The sequence below is a fragment of the Balaenoptera borealis genome (assembly GCF_965194805.1).
Source record: "Balaenoptera borealis genome assembly, chromosome: 14".
Lineage (NCBI taxonomy): Eukaryota > Metazoa > Chordata > Mammalia > Artiodactyla > Balaenopteridae > Balaenoptera > Balaenoptera borealis.
In genome coordinates, this window is record NC_138875.1 from 74,106,363 (window position 1) to 74,131,586 (window position 25,224).

Genomic DNA, 25,224 nt, shown 5'->3' on the forward strand with positions numbered 1-25,224 from the left:
ATGACTGTGTTTCTCCTGTACCTTTGGGCCTTTTCACATGCTGTTCCCTCTCCTGGCTCCAACCTCCTCCTCTGCTTGGCTTTCTCCTACCAGTCTCAGTTGAGATGTCACCTCTTCCAGGAAGGCATCCCTGACTACTCCTCCTTTGGGCTTTTACAGCCTCATTTTCTGCCCCTATTAGAGCACCCCCCGATTGTAATCAGGAATGGAGTCTCCTTTGCTTCCCATTGCGTTCCTGGTGGGGATGGGGGCAGAGCCCAGTGTGTACCATGAGGGCTTTTTTTTTTTTTTTCATGAGGGCTTCTAATGGAGATTTGCCTAAAGGACATGGGTCCCCATGAGCTGAGTCACATGGTAATTAGAGCTTAAGCATTAGGTTTCCTTTATATTTGTCTTTAGTTTCTTGGTTTTTTTTTATTGTGGTAAAATATACATAGCATAAAATTTATCATCTTAACTGTTTTTAAGTGTGTAGTTCAGCAGCGTTAAGTACATTCACATTATTACTCAACCATCACCACCATCCATCTCCAGAATTATTTTTATCATTTCATACTAAAACTCTGTACTCATTAAACAATAAAGCCCCATTCCCTCCACCTTCCACCCCCTGGCAACCAACATTCTACTTTCTGTCTCTATGAATTTGACTACTCTAGGTGCCCCATATAAGCGGAATCATCCAGTATTTGTCCTTTTGCGAATGTCTTATTGCACTTAGCATAATGTCCTCCAGGTTCATGCACGTTGTATGTGTCAGAATTTTCTTCCTTTGTAAGGCTGAATAATATTCCATTGTATGGATAGACCACATTTTGTTTATCCATCGATAGACGTTTGAGTGGTGTCCACCTTTTGACTATTGTGAATAATTTTGCTTTGAACACTGAAATTCAAATAAATTTAAATTTTATTAGGATTTTTTTCTCCATTAAGGAAGCTACATGCAAAATATACAACATACAAAATATATATACAACATACAGAATATCTTTAAATAACACAACTCCCAGACAGGGACAGGGTGATCTTTGGGGGAGGGGCATTCTGTCTTTGCTTCACTATGTTCTATTTTAAATTAAAAAAATTTTTTTTTCTCCTCTGGATGGAATTCTGAGATGGCAGTGGATGGGGGATGTAGTGGTGCTGGGAGGATGGGAGAAAAGCAGAAAGCAGTACAAATACGAGACTTCAAGAAGATTCTCAGAGCGACTGGGAGGTAAAGACACAGAGAGGGTTTGGTGGAGGTGTGCAAGTATCTGTTCGATACCCTCAGCTCTTTTGGACATACACCTAGGGGTGGTCATATGGTAATTCATTCTTTCTTTCTTTGGTTGTGCCGGGTCTTAGTTGCAGCAGGTGGGCTCCTTAGTTGCAGCTCACGGGCTCCTTAGTTGTGGCATGTGAACTCTTAGTTGCAGCATGCATGTGGGATCTAGTTCCTGGACCAGGGATCGAATCCAGGCCCCCTGCACTGGGAGTGCGGAGTCTTAACCACTGCACCACCAGGGAAGTCCCCGTATGATAATTCTATGTTTAGTTTTTGAGGATCTGCCATACTGTTTTCCTGGGCAGTGCACAAGGGTTCCAAATTTTCCACATCCTCACCAACACTTGTTGTTTCTGTTTTTTTTTTTGATGATAGACACCATAATGGGTGTGAAGTGTCCTTTACATTTGAACATCATAAAAAAGCACTTGTTCTAGTTAAGCCCATGTGGACTTTGGAAGGAATCCTACGGAGGGGAGGGTGGATTGGCATACCTCCTGCTGCCCACGGCAGATCCATTCACTCCTCCAGCGTCAGTTTCCTCACCTGTAACATGGGCTTCATAATAGGACCTGCTTCTTTTTTTTTTTTGGCCACGCTGCGCAGCATGAGATATCTTAGTTCCCCAACCAGGGATTGAACCCTCATGTCCTGCAGTGGAAGCGCAGTCTTAACCACTGGACTGCCTGGGAAGTCCCAGGACCTGCTTCTTTGTATTGTTAAGGGGACGAAATGAGTCATCTTTGTAAGGCACTTAGCACAGTTCCTGGCACACGCTTAGTGCTGAATAAATAATAGTTATCTTTATCCTCAGCTTCTTTCTAAAAAAATTTATTTATTTATTTATTTGGTTGTGTTGGGTCTTAGGTGCGGCAGGCAGGCTCCTTAGTTGCAGCTTGCAGGCTCCTTAGTTGTGGCATGCATGTGGGATCTAGTTCCCGGACCAGGGATCGAAACTGGGCCCCCTGCATTGGGAGCACGGAGTCTTAACCACTGCACCACCAGGGAAGTCCCTATCCTCAGCTTTTGAAAACTCTGAAAGTGGGCAGGAAGGGAGCCTTGGTACCTCTACATTTTGAATTGATGGGGAGAACACAGCTCAGAGGGAGACTTCCGGTATTGAGGCCTAAAAAGAAATCTGCACAAACAACATTAATGGAAATAAAAAGGAATCGCAAAGTGAAAAGGAATTTAAAAATATAACAATTCCACCCTTGTCCCTGACACTTTTTCTTTTCACCTGTCCCTTTCCCCTTCCAGACCTTGACCATTTGTGTAAACAATCTTTGCCATTGTCACAGCCTTGAATACAGAAAATTACCCACCTGCCACCCTCTCTCCAACAGCATTCTCACGAGCTCTTCTCACTTTCCTGCACAGGTCCCCCAGTCCTCACTTTCAAGAGATGCAGAACAGCCCCTTACATGTGGCTGAGAGGCTTTCGCCTTTTGTGGAGAATGTGGATTATTTCTAGGTTTTTGCCATGATAGCCATGGCAGCCATCCTTTTTTAAAATAAATTTATTTATTTATTTTTATTTTTGGCTGCGCTGGGTCTTTGTTGCTGCGCGCAGGCTTTCTCTAGTTGCGGCGTGTGGGGGCTACTCTTCGTTGCGGCGTGTGGGCTTCTCATTGCAGTGGCTTCTCTTGTTGAGGAGCACGGGCTCTAGGCACGTGGGCTTCAGTAGTTGTGGCTCGTGGGCTCAGTAGTTGTGGCTCGTGGGCTCAGTAGTTGTGGCGCACGGGCTTAGTGCTCTGCAGCATGTGGGATCCTCCTGGACCTGGGCTCGAACCCGTGTCCCCTGCATTGGCAGGCAGATTCTTAACCACTGTGCCACCAGGGAAGTCCTGCAACCATCTTTTCTGATCACAAACTCAGGCCGTGTGGTGTGAAGGGATTTTTGTGCCACTTGTGGGCAGACTGGGAACTGGAGATCTGGTCTACCCACTGACGTTGCAACTTTTGTGACATTTCAAATGGCTTCTGAGTCCTGGGTTTTTTCAAATAAGAGTTATCACCCGAAGTTCAGGGTGCGTTATTGCTGCACTTGGATGGGGAACACTGCAGGGGGCATCTTCGTGTGGATGGTTTTCTCTTCCTTTAGATTCCTTCCATAGGACACGTTTTTAGACGTGGGATTACTGAGTCAAAAATAAATGAATGTTTTTGGGGTGAGGTATATGGGGGGAAACACTTGATTCATAGTGAGAAGATTTCAACTGTAACATTACCCCTCACTAGCTTGAGATCTGACTCATTTTCCTCATCTGTAGAATGGTGGTAATAAACTGAAAAGCACAAGATTGTTGAGAATATTACATGGGAGAAGGCAGAAGGTGCAGAGTCACTTAGTGTGGTCCCTGAGTCTTGATGGGGTCTCCAAAATTATTAGTGGAAAGTGAATATTGCCAAATTGCTTTTGTAACTTACATTGTCCCTGGGAGCAGATGAGCGTGTCAGTTTTCCCACACCCACGCCTGCATTGGATACTATTATTTTCTTCTCTCAGGGATGCTCTCCCTTGAGGTATTTTTTGCAGACTGACTTTATGTCCGGTGCAGCATCAGACCCTGGGGGTACAGCTGTGAACCAGACCCAGGACCCTCCTGTCCTGGAGCTCCCACTCTAGAGGCAGTCACCACATATGGGATCAGCGCTGGGCTAGGGAGAGGCTCTGGAAGTTAGATACCAGAGCAGAGAAGAGGCACCTGAACCCACCCTGGGGCATCAGGGAAGGCTTCCTGGAGGAGGTGGCTGCTTGGAGCTGAGATTAGCCAGGCAGTAGGAAATGGCAGTGTAGAGGTGGGAAGGTGAGGAAAAGCATGATGTGTCTTGTGACCTGTCTGGGGTTCATGTGCTGCAGTAAGTATGTGAGTGAGTGTGAGAGACAGACAGACGGATGGAGGGGGAGGTGTCAATCATGAGACTGAAGCTGGAGAGATGAAGAGGATCCAGATCCTGCCAGGCCCTAGGGAAGGAGTTTGATCTTCATTCAGAGGGCAGTGGGGAGGTGTGGGGAGTGACATGGTGGCCCCTGAGTATCAGAGAAACACTCTGGCTGCTGCTAGAACAGATTGGAGAAGACGCCAGCAGAGAAAGTTACTTACCTAACAACATTCTATGCCTCTTGCTTATTTATTTCGTTTATTGTCTTTTCCTATCTTCATGATTGTCAGCTCCGTGGGAACAGGGGTTTCTATATGTTTTGTTCACTGCTGTGTCCCCAGAGCCTGGTACATGGTAGGTGCTCAGTAACTGTGTATTGGAATGAATGAATGAATGAATGAATGAGCTGGGGCCACAGCCATGGGGACGGAGAGGAGAGGATGCATGCACTCCATCGACATTAGACGTTGGTCCCCCCCCATCTGGGGCCTGTGGATGGACAACGCACATGCGTTTACCACAGCCCTGCTTTCCTGGGGAGACCTGGGCATGCACTTGGCCCTTCACACGGGGCACCACACAGGGTGGATTTGCAGATTCGGGAGCCCAGGTCACATTCCAGAAGATGCTGGAAGGTGTCAGGACTGGCTCACGGCCCTCGCCAGATTGTGGCATTCCCAGGAAGCGGCACCCAGAGATGGCTGAGTGAATGACTGTGAGCTCCCAGATCGGATTTAGGGGTGTCATTATGAAAGATTGGCAACAGCTGTTCGAATGAATCAATGCCTCTGAATCTGAGAGAGAAGCTACCGAATGGTTGGGTTGTGAGTGGAAGGGCTTCTCCTGCCTTGTTCCTGTGAGGTTCTCTCGGATTCCCCGGGAGCCTGTGCGCCCCACGGCTGCACCCCCTGCACCCGGCACAGAGCCTGGCTTGTAGCAGGAAGGTCGGAGGGATGGGAGGAACGAATGCTCGTGAACGACGCCTGTCTAATTTCAGCGATGATCGGTCTCGGTGACTCAACCCTCAGGAACATGGTTTTCTCTGCATGAAATCGCAGGAAATGGGAATTTCAGACCTTGCAGATCAATTCAGGGAGATCGAGCCTGTGGACCTGGCGGGTTCAGCAACCGCAGAGGCACACCCACCACTACCCCCACTGCTGCCCCGCATCCTCCGTGTCCTGGTCCACTGCAGCCTCCTGACCTCCCAGATCAGCCTGGCTCCCCGTCTGTCCCCCCCCCATGCCGACCTCCACGGTTATTTGTAGATAAAACCAGACACAGCTCATACCTGGCGTCCCTGCTTTCTCCAGGGAGCTCTTGTTTACCTGCCTCTGGCCATCGTGCTAATATATTTAAAAAGAGCGAGCGAGGCCACCCCAGGAATAAACAGCATCTGTCCTCTGTGTGAGTGGGCTTCTGAAATGTTTTGGAAGAGACTACCATCTCTTAAATTAAGCATAACATATGTGATGCATTTAAAGCAAGATTTTAAAGCGAACATTTCAGTCGGTTTCCTTGTATTTTACAACAGGTTAAAGGAAAACCTGAGAATCATGGGTTTCTAGGTTTGGGAAAGAGTTCAAAATATTATTTAGCCGTCCACTATGGTGGTTTAAAAACTCTTTTTTTTCCCCCCCTTTGTTCATTGATTGATTGATTCATTCATTGATTCGTTCATGCAACCATATTTATAGACCAGGCATCTGCCTGGCATTTTAAATGGAAACTTGAGAGGGAGCCCAATATAGAAAGGAGATTACAGATAACAGAGACACCGTTCTGGTTAAGAGGGGTGCGGACCAAGAACCTTTCTCTTGTTTTCCCTTTTTCCTTCCCTGCAATCTGGCTACTGAGATGGGTTCAGAGATCCCAAAGTGGGGGCAACATTTGTGAGCCGTCAGCCCTGATTCAGCAACAGTGCTCTTGGTGGTTCTTCCCAGGAAAAGCTGTATAGAGAAGCATTCGTTCATTCCACCTTTGGGCAGATGAGCCGGTGTGACAGCCTGGGGTTAATGTGGTCACAGCAGGTGTCTGACGGTGGCCTGTCCCAGGCAGTGCAGCAGGTGAAACTGGTGGGGCCTCTTGGCGGGGTCAGCAGGTTGAGCTCCCAGCTGAGCTCTTCGCAGCTCCTTGGTTCTGTCATTCAGTAGCAATTGACCTATGGCCACACCAGAACTTGCCAGAGCCAGAGGAACTAGTTCACCTTGACTGCTTAGTGTCATGAAACTCAGGACTCTGGCACTTATTTAGACCCAGACTGCTTAGTGTCATGAAACTCAGGACTCCGGCACTTATTTAGAATCTTAGAAGGGTGGGGAGCAGGGCCAGGAGAATAGTTCTTCATTCATTTATTTATTCACTCAATAATTATGTGTTCAGTGCTATTATCTGCCAGGCCACTGTGCTAGCTCTTGGGGATTCAGGGTGACTCCTGGGGGCTTCCCATTGATGTGAAATGAAGGATCATGAACTATTAAATGTAGCTGTGTAGCTATGAGGAGTCTGGCCGAGTGTCTGTGGGTCTCTCTGGACATGTAAGAGGGAGATTATACTAGGTTGGAGGGGAGCAGCTGTGTCTGGACTGCAATCTTAGGGGATGGCCTGCGTCTGTGTGTAGTGACACGGGTGTCTCAGAGAACAGGCACAGCACGTGCAAAGGCCCTGAGGAGGCGTGTGAGGACCTCCAAGAGATGCAATGTCCAAGTACTGCTGAGCAGGAGAACCAGGGGAAATAGCTCCCAAATTAGCCAGCTCTTTGAGTCTTCAGGAGTTACCTCCTCTAAACCGAGGGAGTCTTCCGGGACCACCACTCCCAATTTTAGGCAGTTAATCCTCCTTTTCCTGTGCTCCCATGTCCCCCTTTATAAACTATGATGTTTATTGCCCAGTGTTGTAATCGCTTGTGTGTGTGTATGTGTGTGTGTGTTTCTCACACAAGACTCTGAGTTCCCTGAATGCAGGGGATATTTCTTATTCATCCTTGTGAACGTGGTAGGTGCTCAATAAACATGTATCAGAGGAACAGGGGAGATTTTTATTGAGCACCTACGGTTTGTACTCGGCACCCTTGATGCCCACGTGTATAGATAAGGCGACAATACTGAAAAGCTGCTAGGAGCATGAGTTTTGCAAGCTGGCAGAGATGCCAGCAGCTGCAGTTGGAGCTCGAAAGCCTTTGCGCCGTCTGTGCACATATTGCCAGAACCCCGGAACTGAGGCTCTCGCCCTGTGTCTCCCCAGACCCGCTCGAAACTCAGCCTGCTGGGGCGAGCCTCCCCTCCCCCGCCGGCTTCTGCCATGGGAGTGTGCGGACCGCCCCATTGGAGATGAGACACGATACCGCTGGCTTTCTCTGGCAGTCACACGTCCCCAGCCAGGACCTGCCAGCTCGGGTAAGTGGGGCTGGAGTGTCCGGGGGTGGGCAGGGCTCCTGTGGGTTCTGCTAGGGAATTTTCTCCCTGTCCTTTGAATCCTGTTCTTGTCCTCTGTCTCATGTCCGGGCTATGTCTGTGTCCCAGAGGTCACGCGAGCTGGCTCTAACGACGAGCAGTCCTGATTTGGGGCAGGACCCTGTGCACCTTAGAACTCCACCCCGAGTCACTGCAGACGGGTTCCTCCCAAGTCTCCGATTTTCCCATTCTCCATTTCTGTGCCTCTCTTCTGCCTCTAACCCCGTCTAGACAGTGTTCCCCGCTTTGGGGAGAAGGAATCTTTTTAGCACCATCGAGTGTGTAAGGAAGAGAAAATATCAAAGTCTGTCTGCCTTTCTTTCCTGCAGCCTGCTGAGTGAGTCAGAGCCGGGGGCAGCAGTGTAGCACCCCAGGAAGGGAAGTGGGGGCTTGCGTTGGACTAAAATGCCTTCTACTTTTAGCCCATCTAGACGGGGGCAGGCTGGGGACAATTTTGTAGGGAAAGAGAGCACTGGAGTGAAGGTGGGGTTAGGGTGGGGGATGAATCAAGAACAGCAACTTGTCTGGCACTTTTTAAGACCGGAAAGGAAGAGGACATAATTGTTAAAAAGGCAGAGTTGAATGGGTCCAGGACTTGAGGTCACGTTTCAGCTGTGTGATGGTTGGCAAGTCGGGCCACCTCTCTGAGCCCTTTCCCTTCATCTTTATAAGGGAGATAAGGATAATCCCTGCTTCTCGGGGTCATTGGAGGATGGATGAGAGAGGAGGGCTCCTGCCTTGAGAGAGCAGAGCTCATGACTGGATGAACAAGGGGTTTGTGCCTGAGCTGCTGCAAAACTGGGGCTGATGATCACACACCCACCTCTTAGGGTTCTAAAGAGGATGTGATTTGTAAAACAGAGGAAGCACTTGGCTTCCCTGAGGCCTCACTCATGGTAAACTCTCGTCCTTAGCTGTTACTCTTCTTACTGAGACTGTGAAGGCAGCCAGCATAAAATAGGCGTTCAACCGAAAAGAACCCAAAGGCAAACCGATCACGACAGCAGGTGGAGTGGAAAATGAGGATGGCTTTTTTTTAAGGCTTCTGGAAGGACTGGGGAGGGGAGAGATAAGGGACTGTCTGGACGGTTAGAGTTCCAAGGCCAGTGACCAACTTTGTGACCGTTGGGTAGTTGTGTGAGGTGGGGCTTGTCACCTACCCTCTCTGTGCTTGGTTGTGACCAGGATCAGCCTGACGTGGGCAGGCTCTGAAATGGGAAAATACTGCGGGGTGACAGCACTCTCACCAGGGTTTATGCTGGGAGCGTGTGGTGTGAATTTGGAGTCTGACCTGGGTTCGAATCCCAGCTTTGCCTCTTTACTCTCTGAGTGACCTCAGGTCGGTTACTTGGCCTCTCTGAGCTGGTTTCCATACCTGTACAGCAGAGATCAATCCCTTTTCACCCTGAAAGCTGGCCTTGAGATTAGCTGAGTCAGGGAAGTCCAAGAGAATGTTGGCGCCTTTTCTGTATCCTTTGAGCCGGAATGAACTTCAGAGTCGGGCCATTTAGTCCACTGCCCTTTGCCCACAGCTGAGAGGTGAAGGCACTGGCCCAGGCTGGCCCAGTGGTCAGTGGAGAGCTGTCGTCCAGACCCGGGACTCTGGTCTCTTGATCCCCGTCCCCCAAATCCCTCTGCTTCAACCCAGACACTGACTGAATCTTAAATTTCCTATTTTTTTTAGCGGTTGCCTCTCCGTTTCTGATGTTCGTCTTCCCCATGGATCCACAGCCGTAACCATGGTGACGCGGGTGGAGGTCGGCTCCGTAAATTCTCTGACAGGAGTGCCAGGCCTGGGCGAGCTCTCCAAGGAGGAGGCTCTGACTCGGACCTACTTCCGCCAGGCTGGCAAGGCCCCCGGGGCGCCCTCAGCGCGGCTCTTGGAAGGAAAAAGCCCCCTCAGGAGCCCGGTCCGCTTGCTCCCTCTGCCGAGACTCGCCCCCAAGCCCTTCTCCAAGGAGAAGGCCGCGGACGTGACCTCCTCGTGGCCCAGCCTGAGCAGGCCGTCTCCCACCGGGGGGCTCTCCCGGGACGTGGCGGCAGAGGGGCTGGGCGAGAAGATGCCCGGCTTGGTGGGGCGGGAAGCGGGGAGCGGGGACGGCCCGAGCAGCTCGTCTCTGGTCTCCAAGGCCGCGCTTCTGCGGCCTAGCCCCAGCACCGTGATCCTCTTTGAAACCACCAAAGCCGGGCCTACCCTGGGGAAGGGGGTCGGCCGGGGGGCTCCGGAGGCCGACGCAGGCGTGTCTCAGGGGCCCCCTGCTGCCTCCCGGCCTGAGGTGGCCACCAAGCCCGCCTTGCCGGCCCGAAAGCCTGCGGGGACTCTTCCCCGACCGGCCTCCCTGTCTCAGGACACCAGGCCGGCGGCCACCCAAGAGGAGACAGGCCTAAAGGAGCCTCTGTCAAAGGCCAGCAGCGTGGAGGACGCGGGTAGCCCCGCTCTGGAGCCCAGGCCTCGCCTGAAGAGAAGGCCCGTGTCGGCCATTTTCATCGAGTCCATTCAGCCTCAGAAGCCAGCAGGCCCTGGCGGGGCAGCCATGGCGGGGAAGGCGCCCCCCACCCCTCCTGAGAAGACGTGGGTGAGGAGGCCTAGGCCTCTGTCCATGGACCTCACGGCCAGGTTCGAGAGTAGAGAGGCCTTGGCGAGGAAGGTGGCGGACGAGGCCATGGCAGGATCCACGGCCCAGTGGCGGGGGCCCGAGAGGCCTGACCTGGACCCCAAAGTGGATGGGGAGTGTCTGGTCAAAGCAGAGGCTCCCCTTCACGACCCGGATTCCGACTTCCTGCAGGTGGCCAGGAAGATCCAGGAACGGAAGGAGAAGCTGCTCTGCAAGCAGGCGGAGATGGGCAACCTCAGAACCATGGGGGGCTCGGCCAGGGTCACCCCCACCAATGACCAGAATCTTGGGGAAGAGAAAGCCAAGCTGGATGGGGAGCCGGAGAAGGCACCCAGGGCCCCCCAGTCCCCTTCGCCCAGGCCTGGAAAAGGCCAAGAAGTCGCTGAGGTCAAGAGCAGAGCGGCTGATGGGGAAACCCAGGCAGGGGGAGAGCGGACCCCGAGGGGCGGCGTGAAGAAGCACGTCAGCCTCTTTGGCGAGGAGAGTGCCTCGGCCTTGTCATTGGGGTCTTCACTCCCATCAGCCCCCCCTGAGTCCCCACCGGCTGCACCGGAGCAGGGGAAAGCCGGTGTGAGCGTCCAGGAGCGGATCAAAGGCTGGGCCACCGAGAGCTCGGAAGCAAAGCCAGAGACCAGGAAGAAGATGGTCCAGGCACGGCCGCTGTCAGCGGATTTGACCAAACTGTAAGTGGGAATATCCCGCTGGCTTCCCCCAGCCTCCAAGGTCCTCAACCCCTTACCAGAGACCCCTCGGGAAAGGAAACAGCAGGGCGCCAGGCTCCGTGCTGCGCGCCTTACGCCCCCTCTCAGTTTACCCACAGCCCCCAGAGGAAGTGGCATTGGCTCCCATTTCTCAGATGAGGAAGCTGAGGTGTGGAGAGGCAGGGCAGCTCCCCTGTGTGTGCTGGCAGCAGGGCTGGGAGCTCCATTTCCTCGTACACTTTTCAGGGGGAAATATTGTGCCCATTTCACAGATGTGGACAGGAAAGGTGAAATACCATGAGGAAGTCGGGAGCCTGGTGCAGTTCCAGCTCAGCCTGTCTCCATAGCTAAGCTTTCCTTTCCTAAAGTCCGAGGACACCTAATATATGGCCTAAACCTCTGTGGATGGCCCAAAAAACAAAATCAGATGGGTCACGATAACTTGGGCGGGTAGCTTCGCCCCTTGAGCCTCGGTTTCTTCATCTCCAAAACAGAAATGATGCTAAGACCTGCCTTTAAGGATTAAGGCAAAGACTCAGAGAGATAATGCTGAGAGTCACTCAGCCCAAGGGAGCCCTCAACACGTAGCTCCAAATGATATGATTAATCCTAATGGTTAATGATGATTTTCTAAGCTTGGCCTGGCCTCTGATATCTCTTGCTCCTTTGTTTTTCCACAAGTGGCTTCTCGGCTAGGACAGGGAGATGCCACCGGGTGTTTCTGCCAGCTTGTTAATGACATGCATGCCGCTGACATACTTTGTCAGGGATGGAGCTCCCAGGGGGAGCTCTGGGCAGACTGCTCTTCAGGCCCTGGGAACCCGGGCAGACAGCTCGGCCAGAGTTAGGCCGGTGGCTCTCAGCATTTAGAATAACCTGGAAAAAAAAATACCGATGCCTGGCCCCCACCCCACCTCCTAGAGAATCTGATTCAGCTGGTCTGGGGAGGGGCCCATGTCTTGGTGGCTTTTAAAAGTTTCCCAAGTGATTTTCATGTGCAGTCAGGCTTGTGAACCCCTGAATTCAGAAAACAGAGAAAGGGGGGAATTCCCTGGCTGTCCAGTGGTTAGGACTTGGCGCTTTCACTGCCATGGGCCGGGTTCAATCCCCGGTCTGGGAACTAAGATCCCGCAAGCTGCACAGCATGGCAAAATAATAATAATAAAAAATTTTAAAAACCCAGAAAACAGAGAAAGGGGCACCCATGTCGGGGACCTCACACACCTCCCCTCTCTGCGTCCCCCGCAGTGTCTCAGGTTGTTCCCATCTGACAGGAGGGGAAACCGGGGCTCTGGGCTTAGAAACAACTCATGCACAGCCTCACGCCTCCCAGGAGGCAGACCTTGGACTGCTGCGTGTGGGTCAAGTTTAAGCGGTTTGATTTCTTTCACCTCCCTCTTCTCTGCAGCCCCCAGCCCTGAGCTAATCTTTCAGCGTCCGCTCCAGAGAACTCTTCAGAGATGGAAAAAGTGTAGCTCCAGAGCTCCGCTTTCTCCCTCTTCCCCTTTCCGGTGGGGGAAACGGGCCCAGAGAGGGATAACGACTGGGCCCAGGTCACCCGGAGAGGCAGAGGCAGGCCCGCGCCCCAAAACATCCCCTGACTGCCCACTGCCCCCAGTCCCGTGGTCGGTCTGCGGTGGGACTGCTATTGCGGGGTTACAGCCATTAATTATCCCTCCTGGGGCATCTTCACTCTTCTCTAAACGCCCTCTTGTAGCTATTAGGGCCTTGGGTAGCCTCTTATCCGCCCTACAAAAGACGACGGGGAGGTGTTAATTATCCCCGTTTTATAGGTGAGGTCACAAGCCTGGCCCGAGCTCCCTCAGTGGGGAGGCAGGAGAGCTGGGACTAGCACCCAGGTCTCTTCACCCAAGCCTGGGGCTCCTGCTGCCCCGATGATGCTGTGTTTAAGGTAGGCTGTCCCCACCGGGCCAGAGAGGTTTGGCAACTGCAAAGGACATGTCCCTTCTCGGAGGAAACTGGGCAGTGTTGCTTTGATGGTCTCAGTGCTGATTTCACCCCTGGGTTCCTGAGCTAGTTACGGGGTGCGGGCTGGAGGGAGCCACAGCTGCCGGCCCCTGTACAAGTAACTTGGATCTCTGTGCCAGGTTTTCAAGTGCAGCTTCAAGCAACGAAGTCACATGTGAGAAGTGTTCTGAGCTGAGCAGTGAGCCTCCTAAAGAACCAAGAGAAAAGGTAAGGAGCCACTTGGCGCATCCTTTTTTCCCAGCAGGTAGTTATACTTATTGGAAAAAGGGCTTTTATGATCTCCAGGACCCAGGAAAGAATCAGAAACCTCTCATGAACCGTTAAGACATTTTATTCCCTTAATGTTGGGACTTTTAAAGTCCCTTCCGGTATGATGGGCTGTGTGATTCCCCGTTGCAAATATAATCGTCAGGCATTTCTTTTTGTCTGTGCAAATGGGAGGAGGAACATGGCTTTCCTGTGTAAGAATGTCTGCTTTATTAAGAAATTAATAAAGATGTAAAAATGTTGATAGAAACCCCCCTCAATTTTCCCCCATTATGGTCCGTTTCTTTCCCCACCCTGATGTGTCACCTAGGAGAAGAAGAAGGAAGAGAATTACCATCAGTTAAATTGCTTAAAAATTTTTTTCATTTAGTCTGTTTTCTTAAATATTTATTTATTTATTTATGTTGCCTGTGCTGGGTCTTAGCTGTGGCACACGGGATCTTCGTTGCGGCATGCAGACTCTTAGTTGCAGCATGCATGCGGGATCTAGTTCCCCGACCAGGGATCGAACCTGGGTCCCCTGCATTGGGAGCATGGAGTCTTACCCAGTGGACCACCAGGGAAGTCCCCATTTAGTCTGTTTAATAAAAAAAAAAGCTCATAAAATAACTGCTAGGTATAACGGGTTTGTGGTTGATGCTTTCTGCAGTTTCAATTTTTCTTAAACAGCTTTATTGAGGTATAATTGACATACAGTAAACTGGACATGTTTAAAGCGTATAAGCAGGTGAGCTTTGACATCTTTGTACACCTGATGAAACTTTCAACACAATAAAGACAATGGACATTTCCAGCACATGCAAGTTTCTTCTTTGTAATCCCCCAAAGCAACCGCTGATCTGCTTTCAGTTACTACAGATTCATTTGCATCTTCTAGATTTTTATATAAATGGAACCAGTGCTCTTTTTTTGGTCTGGCTTCTTTCACTCAGAATCATTATTTTGAGCTTCATCATGTCATCATGTGTATCAATAGCCCATCCTTTTTTATTGCCGAGTAGTACTCCGTTGTACAGGTAGCCCACAGTTGGCTTATCCATTCACCCCTTGATGGGCATTTGGGTTGTTTCCAGTTTGGGACCATTGCAAATAAAGCTTCTGTGAACATCTGTGGGCAAGGCTCTGTAGGGACATCTATTTTCTTTTCTCTTGGATAAATACCTAGGCGTGGAATGGCTGGATCACATAGTTTTACTTTTTAAGAAAATTATGCAGAGTTTTAAACACCAGAGCTTGGTTCCAAGCCCATTTGAACCCCTCCCATCATAAACCCCTAACAAAGGTGAGCTGGCTCTGAATGACAGTGCCCACCACTCCTGGGGTGGGCAATTTGCCCTGTTTTTATCCTTGGATCTTGTGAGTCATTTCTTTAAAAATGGCAGAGAGGGACTTCCCTGGCAGTCCAGTGGTTGAGACTCCACACTTCCACTGCGGGGCACATGGGTTCGATCCCTGGTCAGGGAACTAAGATCCCGTGTGCCATGTGGCATGGCAAAAAAAAAAAAAAGTTAGAAGGAGGCTCTAATTTAGGTGAAGCCCCCATATTCACATTAAAATATTATAGTGACAATAGCAGTAAGAACAAAAAGGGCTACATGAAGCCAGTGGGGCAAAATGTTGATTGTTATTGAATCCAGGGGATGGGCTGTGGCGAACTGATTATTTTATTCATTTATTTATTATTTTTTTCACTTTTAATGACATTTATTGTTTTTATTCAAGTGAATTTTTTATTTTAATCTGTCATTTCATATGTTTGAAAATTTTCAAAAAAAGTGAAGAGTTAATAAAGAAACGCTTGCTTTAAATATCATGAGATTTCATCTCTATAAATGGACTTTTCTTTTGGTGATTTTTTTTATTGGGTAAAATACACATAACATAAAATATACCTTTTAAACTAATTTTTAAGAACAAAAAATATATTTTTTAAATTAAAAAAACTATGTGTGTGTACACACACACACACACACACAAGTGCAAGGAGAAAGTTCTGGACAGTTCTTCCAGGATCCACTGCCCACTGATAACACGTGTTATCCAGGAAGGGGCCTGGGATTTGAATATTTGAATGAGGGAACTGAAGGACTTGAGCTTTGTCTATATTGTTTAGATTCCTGTACAACGAAAATGAATTCGTATATTACTTCTGCAAAATTTATGAAATGAAACATAAAAATTTAAAATCAATATATTTTTTAAAGTCTTTAACGGCATTCCATCATCTAGAGTAGAGATTAGCAAGCTATGGCCGTGTCTGCACTATAGCTGTTTTGTAATAAACAATTCAGTGGCATTAAGTATATTCTCAAGGTTGCACAACTGTCATCACTGTCCCGTTCCAGGATTTTTCATCCCCCCCAAAATGGAAGCCCCTTACCCAGTCACTCCTCATCCCCCACCTCCAGCCCCTGGCAACCATGAATCTACTTTCTGTCTCTATAGACTTGCCTATTCTGCATATTCCATATAAGTGGAATCATATATGTGGCCTTTTGTGTCTGACTTCTTTCACTTTGCATTATGTTTTCAAGGTTCATCCACGTTATAGCGTGTATCAATACTGCATTCTTTTTTATGGATGAATAATATTCCATTGCATGGATATACCGCTTTCTGTTTATCCATTCATCCATTGATGGACATTTGAGTTTCCAGCTTTTGGCGATTGTGAATAATGCTGCTGCGGACATTGGTGTACAAGTTTTTGTCTGAACACCTGTTTTCAGTTCTTTTGGGTATATACTCAGGAATGGAATTGGTGGGTCGTATGGTTAAATCTTTGTGTAACTTCTTGAAGTAGACTTTTTTCTAACAGAAGAGAAAAATTTTAAATATGACTAAGCAATAATACATGCATATTATAAAAACCCAACAGAACTAAAATGTGTAGGATTAAAAGATGACGTTCTCATCCTCATTTCTTCTTCCTACCCTCACTCCTTCACTCACAGTTTTTTTTAATTAATTTATTTATTTTATTTATTTATTTTTGGCTGCGTTGGCTCTTTGTTGCTGTATGCAGGCTTTCTCTAGTTGTGGCGAGCGGGGGCTACTCTTCGTTGCGGTGCACTGGCCTCTCATTGTGGTGGCTTCTCTTGTTGCGGAGCATGGGCTCCAGGCACGCGGGCTTCAGTAGTTGTGGTACGTAGGTTCAGTAGTTGTGGCTCGTGGGCTCAGTAGTTGTGGTGCACGGGCTTTGTTGCTCCACGGCATGTGGGATCTTCCCTGACCAGGGTTTGAACCCGTGTCCCCTGCATTGGCAGGTGGATTCTTCACCACTGCACCACCAGGGAAGCCCTTCACTCCCAGTTTGATTGATATCTTTTCTCCATTGTTTATGTACACACGTACATGTTTATACACATGTACACATGTAGTTTTTTAAAATGATATTTTATTATAAATATATAGTTCCTCATCCTGCTTTTCTTCCACCAGCACAGCATTTTGTGTGTTCTTAGATGTTAGGACATTGGGACCCACACCCCCTTCTGTGGATCCAAGTGCCTGTGTGGTATTCAGTTGTTTGAATATTTCAGAATTTATTTAGCCAGTGCCCTTCAGATGGGCATTTAGGTTGTTTCTGTGTTCTTTTGTTTCACAAACAGTGCTGTATGAACTTTCTCGTTCACATAGACTAGTGCACGTGGGCAAAGCAAGAATCCTGGGAGGAAATCGTCCAGATAAAAGGAAATGAGTGTCTTAAAATCATGACAGATATACTGAGTTGCCCAAGAATCATGCCCATTTGTCTTCTCACCGAGTGTCTGAGAGTGGCCGTTTCAACCACATCCTCACTCACACTGGCTATGCTCAGTCTGTAAGATTTTATGGTGTCTCACTGCTGTGATTTTAAAAGCAGCTATTTCAGGGCTTCCCTGGTGGCACAGTGGTCAAGAATCCGCCTGACAATGCAGGGGACACGGGTTTGAGCCCTGGTCAGGGAAGATCCCACATGCCGTGGAGCAACAAGCCCGTGCGCCACAACTACTGGGCCTGCGCTCTAGAGCCTGCGAGCCACAACTACTGAACCCATGTGCCACAACTACTGAAGCCCGCGCGCCTAGAGCCCTAGTTCCACAACAAGAGAAGCCACCGAAATGAGAAGCCTGCTCGCTGCAACTAGAGAAAGCCCGCGCGCAGCGACAAAGACCCAAGGCAGGCAAAAATAAATAAATAAATAAATAAATAAAAGCAGCGATTTCAATCACTTCATCTCTTTCTTTCCATTTCAAACTGCCCCCCCCCCCACCCAGGTTTTGTTTTGGCTGCACTGCACGGCTTGTGGGATGTTAGTTCCCCGACCAGGGATCGAACCCCAGGCCCTGGCAATGGAAGCCCGGAGTCCTAACCACTGAACCACCAGGGAATTCCCTCCATTTCAAACCCTTTAACTTAAATTGGATTTTTTTTTTTCCCACAGCAAAAGGAAGGGCATGGTGTGGATGGAGCATCTGTCCCAAGAAGCCCCTGGAAGCCTGCGACGACCCGGGAGAAATCCAGGCAGACAGAGCGGAAAGACAGTTGTGACCAAGTCCCTGGCAGCGGTTGGAGCGAAAGTGTGGTGGGGCCTCTGAGCCCTTCTGCCAGCACCCCGGATGATGACGGAAGCTTCCAGACCGTGTGGGCCACAGTGTTCGAACATCACGTGGAGAAGCACACCGTGGCTGACCCGTCAGGACACTGTCCCACAGCCATGACCCCCAGGGACACGGCCGATGTCTTGGAGCTCAGATCCATGTTCCTTGGGTCGAGAAGCTCTTTCCCGCAAACCACATACCTGAAGAAAGAGTGGTTGGAAAATCCCGACCCAAAGAAATCTGGGCGGACTGCCTTCTCCAACGGTGAGCCCAAACAGCATCATACGTCTTCGCTCCTGGGAAGATACCCTGTGGGCGAAAAGTGCAGTAATAACCCCTGCCTCAAGCTCTTGGAAAGCCCTCCCGCATCCGAGAGGGTCGAGCCCAGGTACGACATCATGCACGCGGTCGGGGAGCGTGCGCACAGCGAGGCCATCCCCACGGCGCCCGAGGAGAAGGCTGTGACGCTCCGGAGCAGCCAGTCTCGGCTCTCGCTGTCCCAGGAGGTCACCCCTGCCGTGACCCCTGCTGACCCCGAGCGCAGGCTGGAAGGCCAGGTGGGGTCCGTCCAAAGGGCCAGTTTGATCTGGGAAGCTCGAGGGACGCGTGAGGTCAGTGGGCCAAAGCCTGATTTCCACCGAGAGCTAAAGGACACGTCTGGAGGCAATTGCCTGTCACCCAGATGGACAGGTGGGGTGGCCATGAGCTGGCAGAAAGCCGCCGTGGGGGTCAGTGAAGAGAGAGGCACGGAACCAAGCCCCGAGGCCACCTCTGCGAGGACCATCCAGGCTGCCATCCAGGAGACCCAGCACCAGGGGATCGAAGGGGCCGGAATAAAGCCAGGGGAAAGGGGTCCCCTCCAGGGGGGCCCTCTGGAGCCTCCTTCCAGGGCTAAGGGCGAGGCCTCTGACTTCCGAGCCCGGCCACAGGCAGACGTGCCGCTGCAGAAGGGGCCCCTCGCCGTGGCTGGCGGCCAGGGTGGAGCGAGGCCGGCCCAGGTGCCGGAGCCCGAAGCCAGGATGCGGAAGGTGAGCCCCAGCGACCAGAGGATGGAGAGGTGGAGGCGGCGGACGTTACCCCACGACGCAAAGTTCGATGAATTCAGCTTGCTGGCCCCAGAGCACTCTTCCAAGGCAGAGCAGAGACGGACGGGTTATTTGACCCGCACCGCAGGTGCCTTAGGAAAACCCCAACTAGCCCACGGTTGGGAGGAGCCCCAGCAGGGGAACGCGGGCGTATCACAGGTTCTTTCAGCGGCAAAGCAAGGGTCATCTGTGGAACCCAAGGCAACCTTTTTTGCAGTGACGTATCAGATTCCCGACACTCAAAAAGCAAAGAGCATTGTTAAGCCTGGGCCCGAAAACTTGATGGAACATTCTAGAAAAATAGCCCCACCTCCATCGCCTCATCTTTTAACATCTACGTTGGTTTCTCTGAACCGTGAAGAGCTGCTGGAGACCATGGGCAGTAAAAACCAGGCTCCAGGCAGAGAGCATGACAGCGCAAACTTTCCAAAGACTCCGAGGCCGGCGTCTCTTGGGGACAGGATTCTGGGTCCTCCCAGCGAGAGAATCTCCGATGCCGACGCTTTATGGGTTCGTCGGGGACCGGAAGACAGCATTGGTTTTCACAGCGACTGGAGGGACGGTGGGAACAAGACGTCCCCGCCTGGTGCTCCCAAAACACCTCCGGCTCTCAAAAGTCACCTGAAAGCCACCCATCTCCTGGTCAGAAGGAAGACGGAGGTGGTCAGCGAGATGTTCCCAGGTAAAATCAAGGACGGCTACAGGTCCAGCATCCTCGACATTGACGCCCTGATGGCCGAGTACCAGAGACAGCCGGCCGCAGGCCCCAGGGAGGCTCAGGAGCTGATGGGGGGTCCGCCCGCAGAGCCCAGGGCCTCAAACCCTGAGAGGCCCGGCCAGCAAGGCGAGGTGGATCGGAGACGGAGGAGCCTGAAGGAGGGCCCTGAAATTGAGGGTCCCCGGAAACAAGCCAGTTTTGCCGAAGCAAACCCCAGTTCTACCCCCGGCTCGGGCAAGCAACTGGCAGAGACCCCGGGGGCAGCCACGAACACCAAGGTCAGCCCTCCTCTGTGGGCTCTGCCGCACTCAGCTCCTCCTGAGAAATATCCAGGGGCCTCTTCTGGCCCTGCAGGTCCCAGGAAAAAAGGCTCGGGGGTCACTGAGGATGAAAAATTGGCCTTTATTAGTAAACATCACAGTGCAAAGTGCCAGCATCCCCTGGCTGAGTCAAAGCCCACCACCTCCTGGGAGGATCTGGGCAGTGGGGCCACCATGCCACCCAGGTTGTCCCCCACTGACCAGAAGAAAGGGCCCCCAAGGAAATCCCTCGGGAGGGGAGAGGAGGACAATGTGACCCAATGGGGCAACCACCCATGGGACTGTGGAAGGTCACTGCTGGATGTCAAGAGGGCCCATTCGGAGAAAGGCCCCCCTCTCAAAATCCGAGAGGGCCTGTCCATCATGCAGGAAGCCAGAGAGAGGAGGCAAGAGCAGCCCAAAGGGAGGCCCAGCCTCCCCAGGGAGAGTTCAGAGGCCAAAGACATCAAGACAGGGCTCTGTCGGCAGGAGTCGGGGAATCGAGACAGTCAAAAGGTGAGTACAAACCATGTTGCAGTTTTGTCAAACGTTGTTAAACATGCAGGCCAGGGGTCTCAAACTCAGAACCCACGTGGGTAGGCCAGGTGAGTATGGAAATGAGTGGAGTCAGGCTGGGTGTGAGATGCTAGGGAGTGGTGGGGCTTGTGGCAAATGGAGAGCCCATGCCTTATCGGAAGGGGGCAACCGCTGTGCAGCCCCGGCTGGTTCTTTACAAGTGAGGAAGGTGGTGTTGAGATGACAGATCTGATTTATCAAGAGAACTGGAAAGATCCAGATTTTTGTCCGTAATCCCCTCCCCCCATTATGAAATGAGGACAGAGTACTAAAAAAATGCTGCTTAGTCCAAACAAAACTTGTCTGCTGGCACTATACAGCCCGTGGGCTATTAAACCTCTGGCCTAGAATGATCACGATAGGTGTCATTTATTGAGCACCTGCTGTATTCCAGTGTGCTGCATCACGTTCATCATTGTATCCCCAGAGTCCAGCATCCTGCTTGATGTTTCGTGAACATTCAAGAAGTGTTTGTTGAATGAGTGAGCTCACATGAGCCTCAGGACAATCCACACGAGAGGGATTGTCGTGGTTTGTGTTCCTATAGAAGCAGCCCCCTGCAAGTTGTTTTAGGAGGTGATCCCCAGAGGAGCTGGTGTGGGGAGGAGAAGTGAGTCAGGGAAGGGAAGCAGGTGATGAAGGTGTGGGCACCTGAGGCTCGTTCTCACTGGAGACCCCTGGGGAGCAGCACAGGTCACCTCTGGGTGGTCCTGTCCAAGGGGCAGGGGACCTGGAGTATTTTTTTCCTAGTTCCCCTCTGTCCTTGCCTGAGGCTGTGTCTGGAGTTTTTACCATTCAGACTCCTCTAACCTGGCTGGGGCCATGCTCAGTGGTGGAGAGGAAAATCCTCACGCAGCATTGGCGTATACTTGAGTGGTGGGCAGGACACCCACAACGTCTGCTGCAGGTATGATCACCTTGTTCAGATGGAAAAAACTGAGGCTCAGAGAGGTTCAGTAACTTATCCCAAGTCACAAAGCACCAAGTGGCGTAGCCAGTGTTTGCACCCAGGTCTAGCCCGATACCCGAGCTTTCAGTGGAATGAGAGATCATGAAGGTGGGGAAGAAATCTGAGGCATGGAGTCAGCCCTCGGGAAACTTTCGATCTCTGTGCGGAGGTGGGACATGGTGATTGATGGCCAGGAAAGGATGTGGTGCAGAGTGAGGCGCTGGAGAAGAGGCCCAGGGAGACGTCCCGGAGGAGGCCCTGGCCTGAGCCCACCCTTGAGGGATGGATATGAATTCGGATGGGCTGATTAAGGGAGGTGAGGGCGTTCTTGGTAGGAGCACAGCATGGGCAGAGGTTCAGAGGTGGGAAAAAAAACGGCATGCCCTGGGGCCAGTGTGGAAACTGACTACGGGCCCCTCCCTGTCACCCCCCATCCAACCTAGAAAGGGATGTTGTGGAAATTAAGCGATAGGAGAATTCACCTAAGGTTCAGGGCGCATAAGTGGTGGAAGCAGACTTTGAACCCACGTCTCTTCCAATGACCATATTCAGGCTTGCGTTGGAATCTCCGCTCTGCCGCTCACCGGCTCAGCTGTGTGCAGAGCAGGCACTTGGCCTCCCCGAGCCTCAGTTTCCCCCTCTCCGGAGTTAGGAGTTAACGGGGATTCCTTCCTTGAGGCGCTGCGACCAGGCGGAGAGGAGATAAAGTGCCCAGCATGGGCCGGGCAGGCAGCGGGCTCCCGGGAAGGGTTTCGCCTCCCCCCGCCCCCCCACCCAGCTCCAGGCTGTTGTTATGGGGAAGCGAGAGGGGGAAGAGGCCGTGGAAATGTGACACTGCATCTGTGTGCCAGCGCCTGGCTGAGGGGCCCGCCGGCAGCAGGAGACTCGGGGCCTCGTGGAGGGGCCACCCCAGCCCAGCCTTGGACGCCCGCCCGGGGTGCCGGGGCCCCAGGAGCGCTCATTGTCAGGGGATCTGTTTTCTCACAAAGGGGACTGGGAAGCCTTGGAACAGCTCCCGTTTCTCTTCTCTCCTGCCCAAAGATCTTTGGTTCTTGACCTTTAAAAAATAAATAAGAGCAAAACAGAAGTAAAAAATGTTGGTTGTTGAAAATTCAGACCTTACAAGAGTGTATAACGTGTATAGAAAAATGTCCCCCCGGACCCCTTTCCTTTCCTGTCCCCCAGATGCAGCCACTGTTACGGTTTTTGATCTCCTTGGAGACTTGCCCACACTCCAGAGTGGCTTACCCATCGTATATGTATTGATTTATAATTGTTGTATTTTTCTTATTGCAAAAGTAGTGAATGCTTGGGCACAATTTAAAATATTATTGAAACATATGGTTTAGGATGGAAAGCTCCCCCAAATGAGGACCCTCTGGTGCACTGGGACCCTCCCCTCCAGGCCTGTTGGTGGTTCTCGGCCATGGGCAGCTTTGCTCCCAGGGCGCATTTGGCAAAGTTTGAGACATTTTTTGTTGTCGTAACCAGGGAAGAGTTTGCTCCTGGCATGTACTGGGTGGAGACCGGGGGTGCTCCACAACATCCTACAGCACAGCCCCCAATACAGAGAATCACGGAGCCCCAAATGTATGTAGATCTGAGGCTGGGGCACCCTGGCCCAGACACAGATAGGTAAATGCATACTGTTCTGTGGAAACATGGCAGCATTCTTCAGAAAATCTCACAACTTGCTTTGTTTTTTCTGTCGTGTATTTAAAATTTTTTTAAATTTTTTTGTAAAATTTTTAAAGATTACTTTCCATTTATAGTTATTACAAAATATTGGCTATATTCCCCAGGTTATACAATACATCCTTGAGCCTATTTACACCCAATAGTTTGTACCTCCCCCCCGCCTCACGCTTACGTTGCCCCTTCCCCCAATGCCCCACTGGTAACCATTAGTTTGTTCTCTGTATCTGTGAGTCTCCTTCTTTTTTATTATATTCACTAGTTTGTTGTATTTTTTAGATTCCACATATAAGTGATACCACACAGTATGTGTCTTTCTCTCTCTGACTTATTTCACTTAGCATAATGTCCTCCAAATCCATCCATGCTGCTGCAAATGGCAAAATTTCGTTCTTTTTAATGGCCGAGTAATATTCCAGCGTGTGTGTGGTACACACACACACATATACACACACACGCACACCACATCTTCTTTACCCATTCATCTGTTGATGGACATTTACATTCCATACCTTGGCAATTATAAATAATTCTGCTGTGATCATTGGGGTGCATGGATCTTTCTGAGTTAATGTTTTTGTTTTTTTCAGATATACACCCAGATAACTTGCTTTTAAAACTTTAACAGTAAAAAAAAAGTGCATATATAATCACCTTATTACTTTTAATGGTTGCAAAGTATTTCATCATGACTGAGCCCAAGCTTTTCTTATCCAGACTTTTGTGGATGGACATTTGGGTTGATTTGAGTTCTAGGGCTTCATTGAGCATCTTGAGGTGCATCTCTGCTTCCTTGGGTGAAGATTTCTTGATCGACAGCCAATTCTGCTCATGTGCCCCACATGCGGTGTGATTGCAATTAAAGTTATTCCTCCCTCCCTCCCTCCCTCCTCTCTTCCCTTCGTTCTCACTCTTTCTTTCTTTTTCACTTAACATTTATCAGAACTTTGTCCCAGGCCCAATTATAGTATTTCATTTCATCAAATGATTTATTTTCGTTTCAAGAGAGAATATTTTCACATGGCTCCAAAAATACTTATAAAGTAAAAATTCCCCCAGACCTCTCATTCTCCATCCTCCCGTTCCTCCTCATCCCGTAATCATATTCTTTTCTGCCCAAATTCTTTTAGAGTTTCTTTCCGAAAATACAAGCAAATGTGAATACGTAAGTCTTGTTTTTCCTTCCCTTTTCCGTAAAAGAGAGCGTTCTCTAAGAGTGGTTGAAACTTTGGTTGCCTATGGGTAAGTCCTAAAAGACAGCAGTGCAGGGGCTTCCCCCCAGACCAATTTGGCTGAAGTCTCTGGGGTGGGGCCTGCCTTTGTCAGTTTTAGAAGCTCCCCTGGGGATTCTTGGGTGGAGGGTCAATGCTGAACCCACAGATCTGCTACCTGCCGTTTTTTTGGTTTTTTTTTTTTGTATAAAGCCTCTTTGAGAACTTTTGCATTCAGCCCGCAGACAGCGAGCGTCCTCATTGTTTTTAACTGCTGCATAGTAGAGGTGGATGATATTTCCCACCTTTTACTATTTACAAACCACGTACGTGCAGGTGTATCTGTGGGTTCCGAATGGCGATGGCCCTTCCACGGGGGAAGGGGGCTGTGGCTTTGCAGGACTGCCAGCGCGCCATGCAGTGGAGCTGTACCGGTTCACATCCTCCCCGGTGGTGACAGGGCCCCGTCTTCCCTCAGCCTTGCCAGCCGGCTGGGTTATCAAACTTTCGGAGCTCATGCTCCCAATGAGTGCCTTCCATCCTGTCACTTGTGCGTGAGGCCATTTGTATTTCCTTCCTATAACCTGCTGGCTTAAGTTCCGCCACTTTTCTTTTGGAAAAAGAATTCTTCATTAGGAAGATGAACACTTTGTACTTTCATGATTTGACTTCTTCCTGGAAACAGCCCTGGACTGCAAATGGGGCAGACCTGGCATTGGGCAGACCTAGCTTTGTGACTTACCAGCTGTGTGGCTCTGGGCACCTTGCCAGACCTCTCTGAGCCTCAGTTTCCTCACCTGTAGAATGGGAATCCTGCTTGCCTCATGGACTTGCTGGAGATTTATCACAAAGTAACATATAGTCAAGTGCCTGGCCCAGGGCCTAATGTGGAGAAGGTTTGTGGAAGTCAGAGGGATGCACTTAGGGT

The 25,224-nt window shown here is 50.4% G+C and overlaps 1 protein-coding gene across 9 annotated transcripts in view; it reads left to right on the plus strand.

Annotated features, from left to right (window-relative positions):
* The window catches only part of KIAA1671, a 198,233-nt gene that overhangs the window by 45,542 nt on the left and 127,467 nt on the right, over positions 1–25,224 (plus strand). For 8 of the 9 annotated variants that reach the window (XR_014234226.1, XR_014234227.1, XM_082354432.1 and 5 more), the window contains exons 2-5: positions 7,400–7,551; positions 9,293–10,906; positions 13,033–13,120; positions 17,607–20,381. Coding sequence is in view for 7 of the 9 variants with exons in the window: in XM_082354432.1 (XP_082210558.1) it covers positions 9,348–10,906; positions 13,033–13,120; positions 17,607–20,381 (4,422 nt within the window). In the remaining 2 variants the exon portion in view is untranslated. Of the gene's footprint in view, positions 1–7,399; positions 7,552–9,292; positions 10,907–13,032; positions 13,121–17,606; positions 20,382–20,868; positions 22,131–25,224 lie in introns of those variants that run through there. The other variant, XM_082354433.1, reaches the window with a different exon arrangement.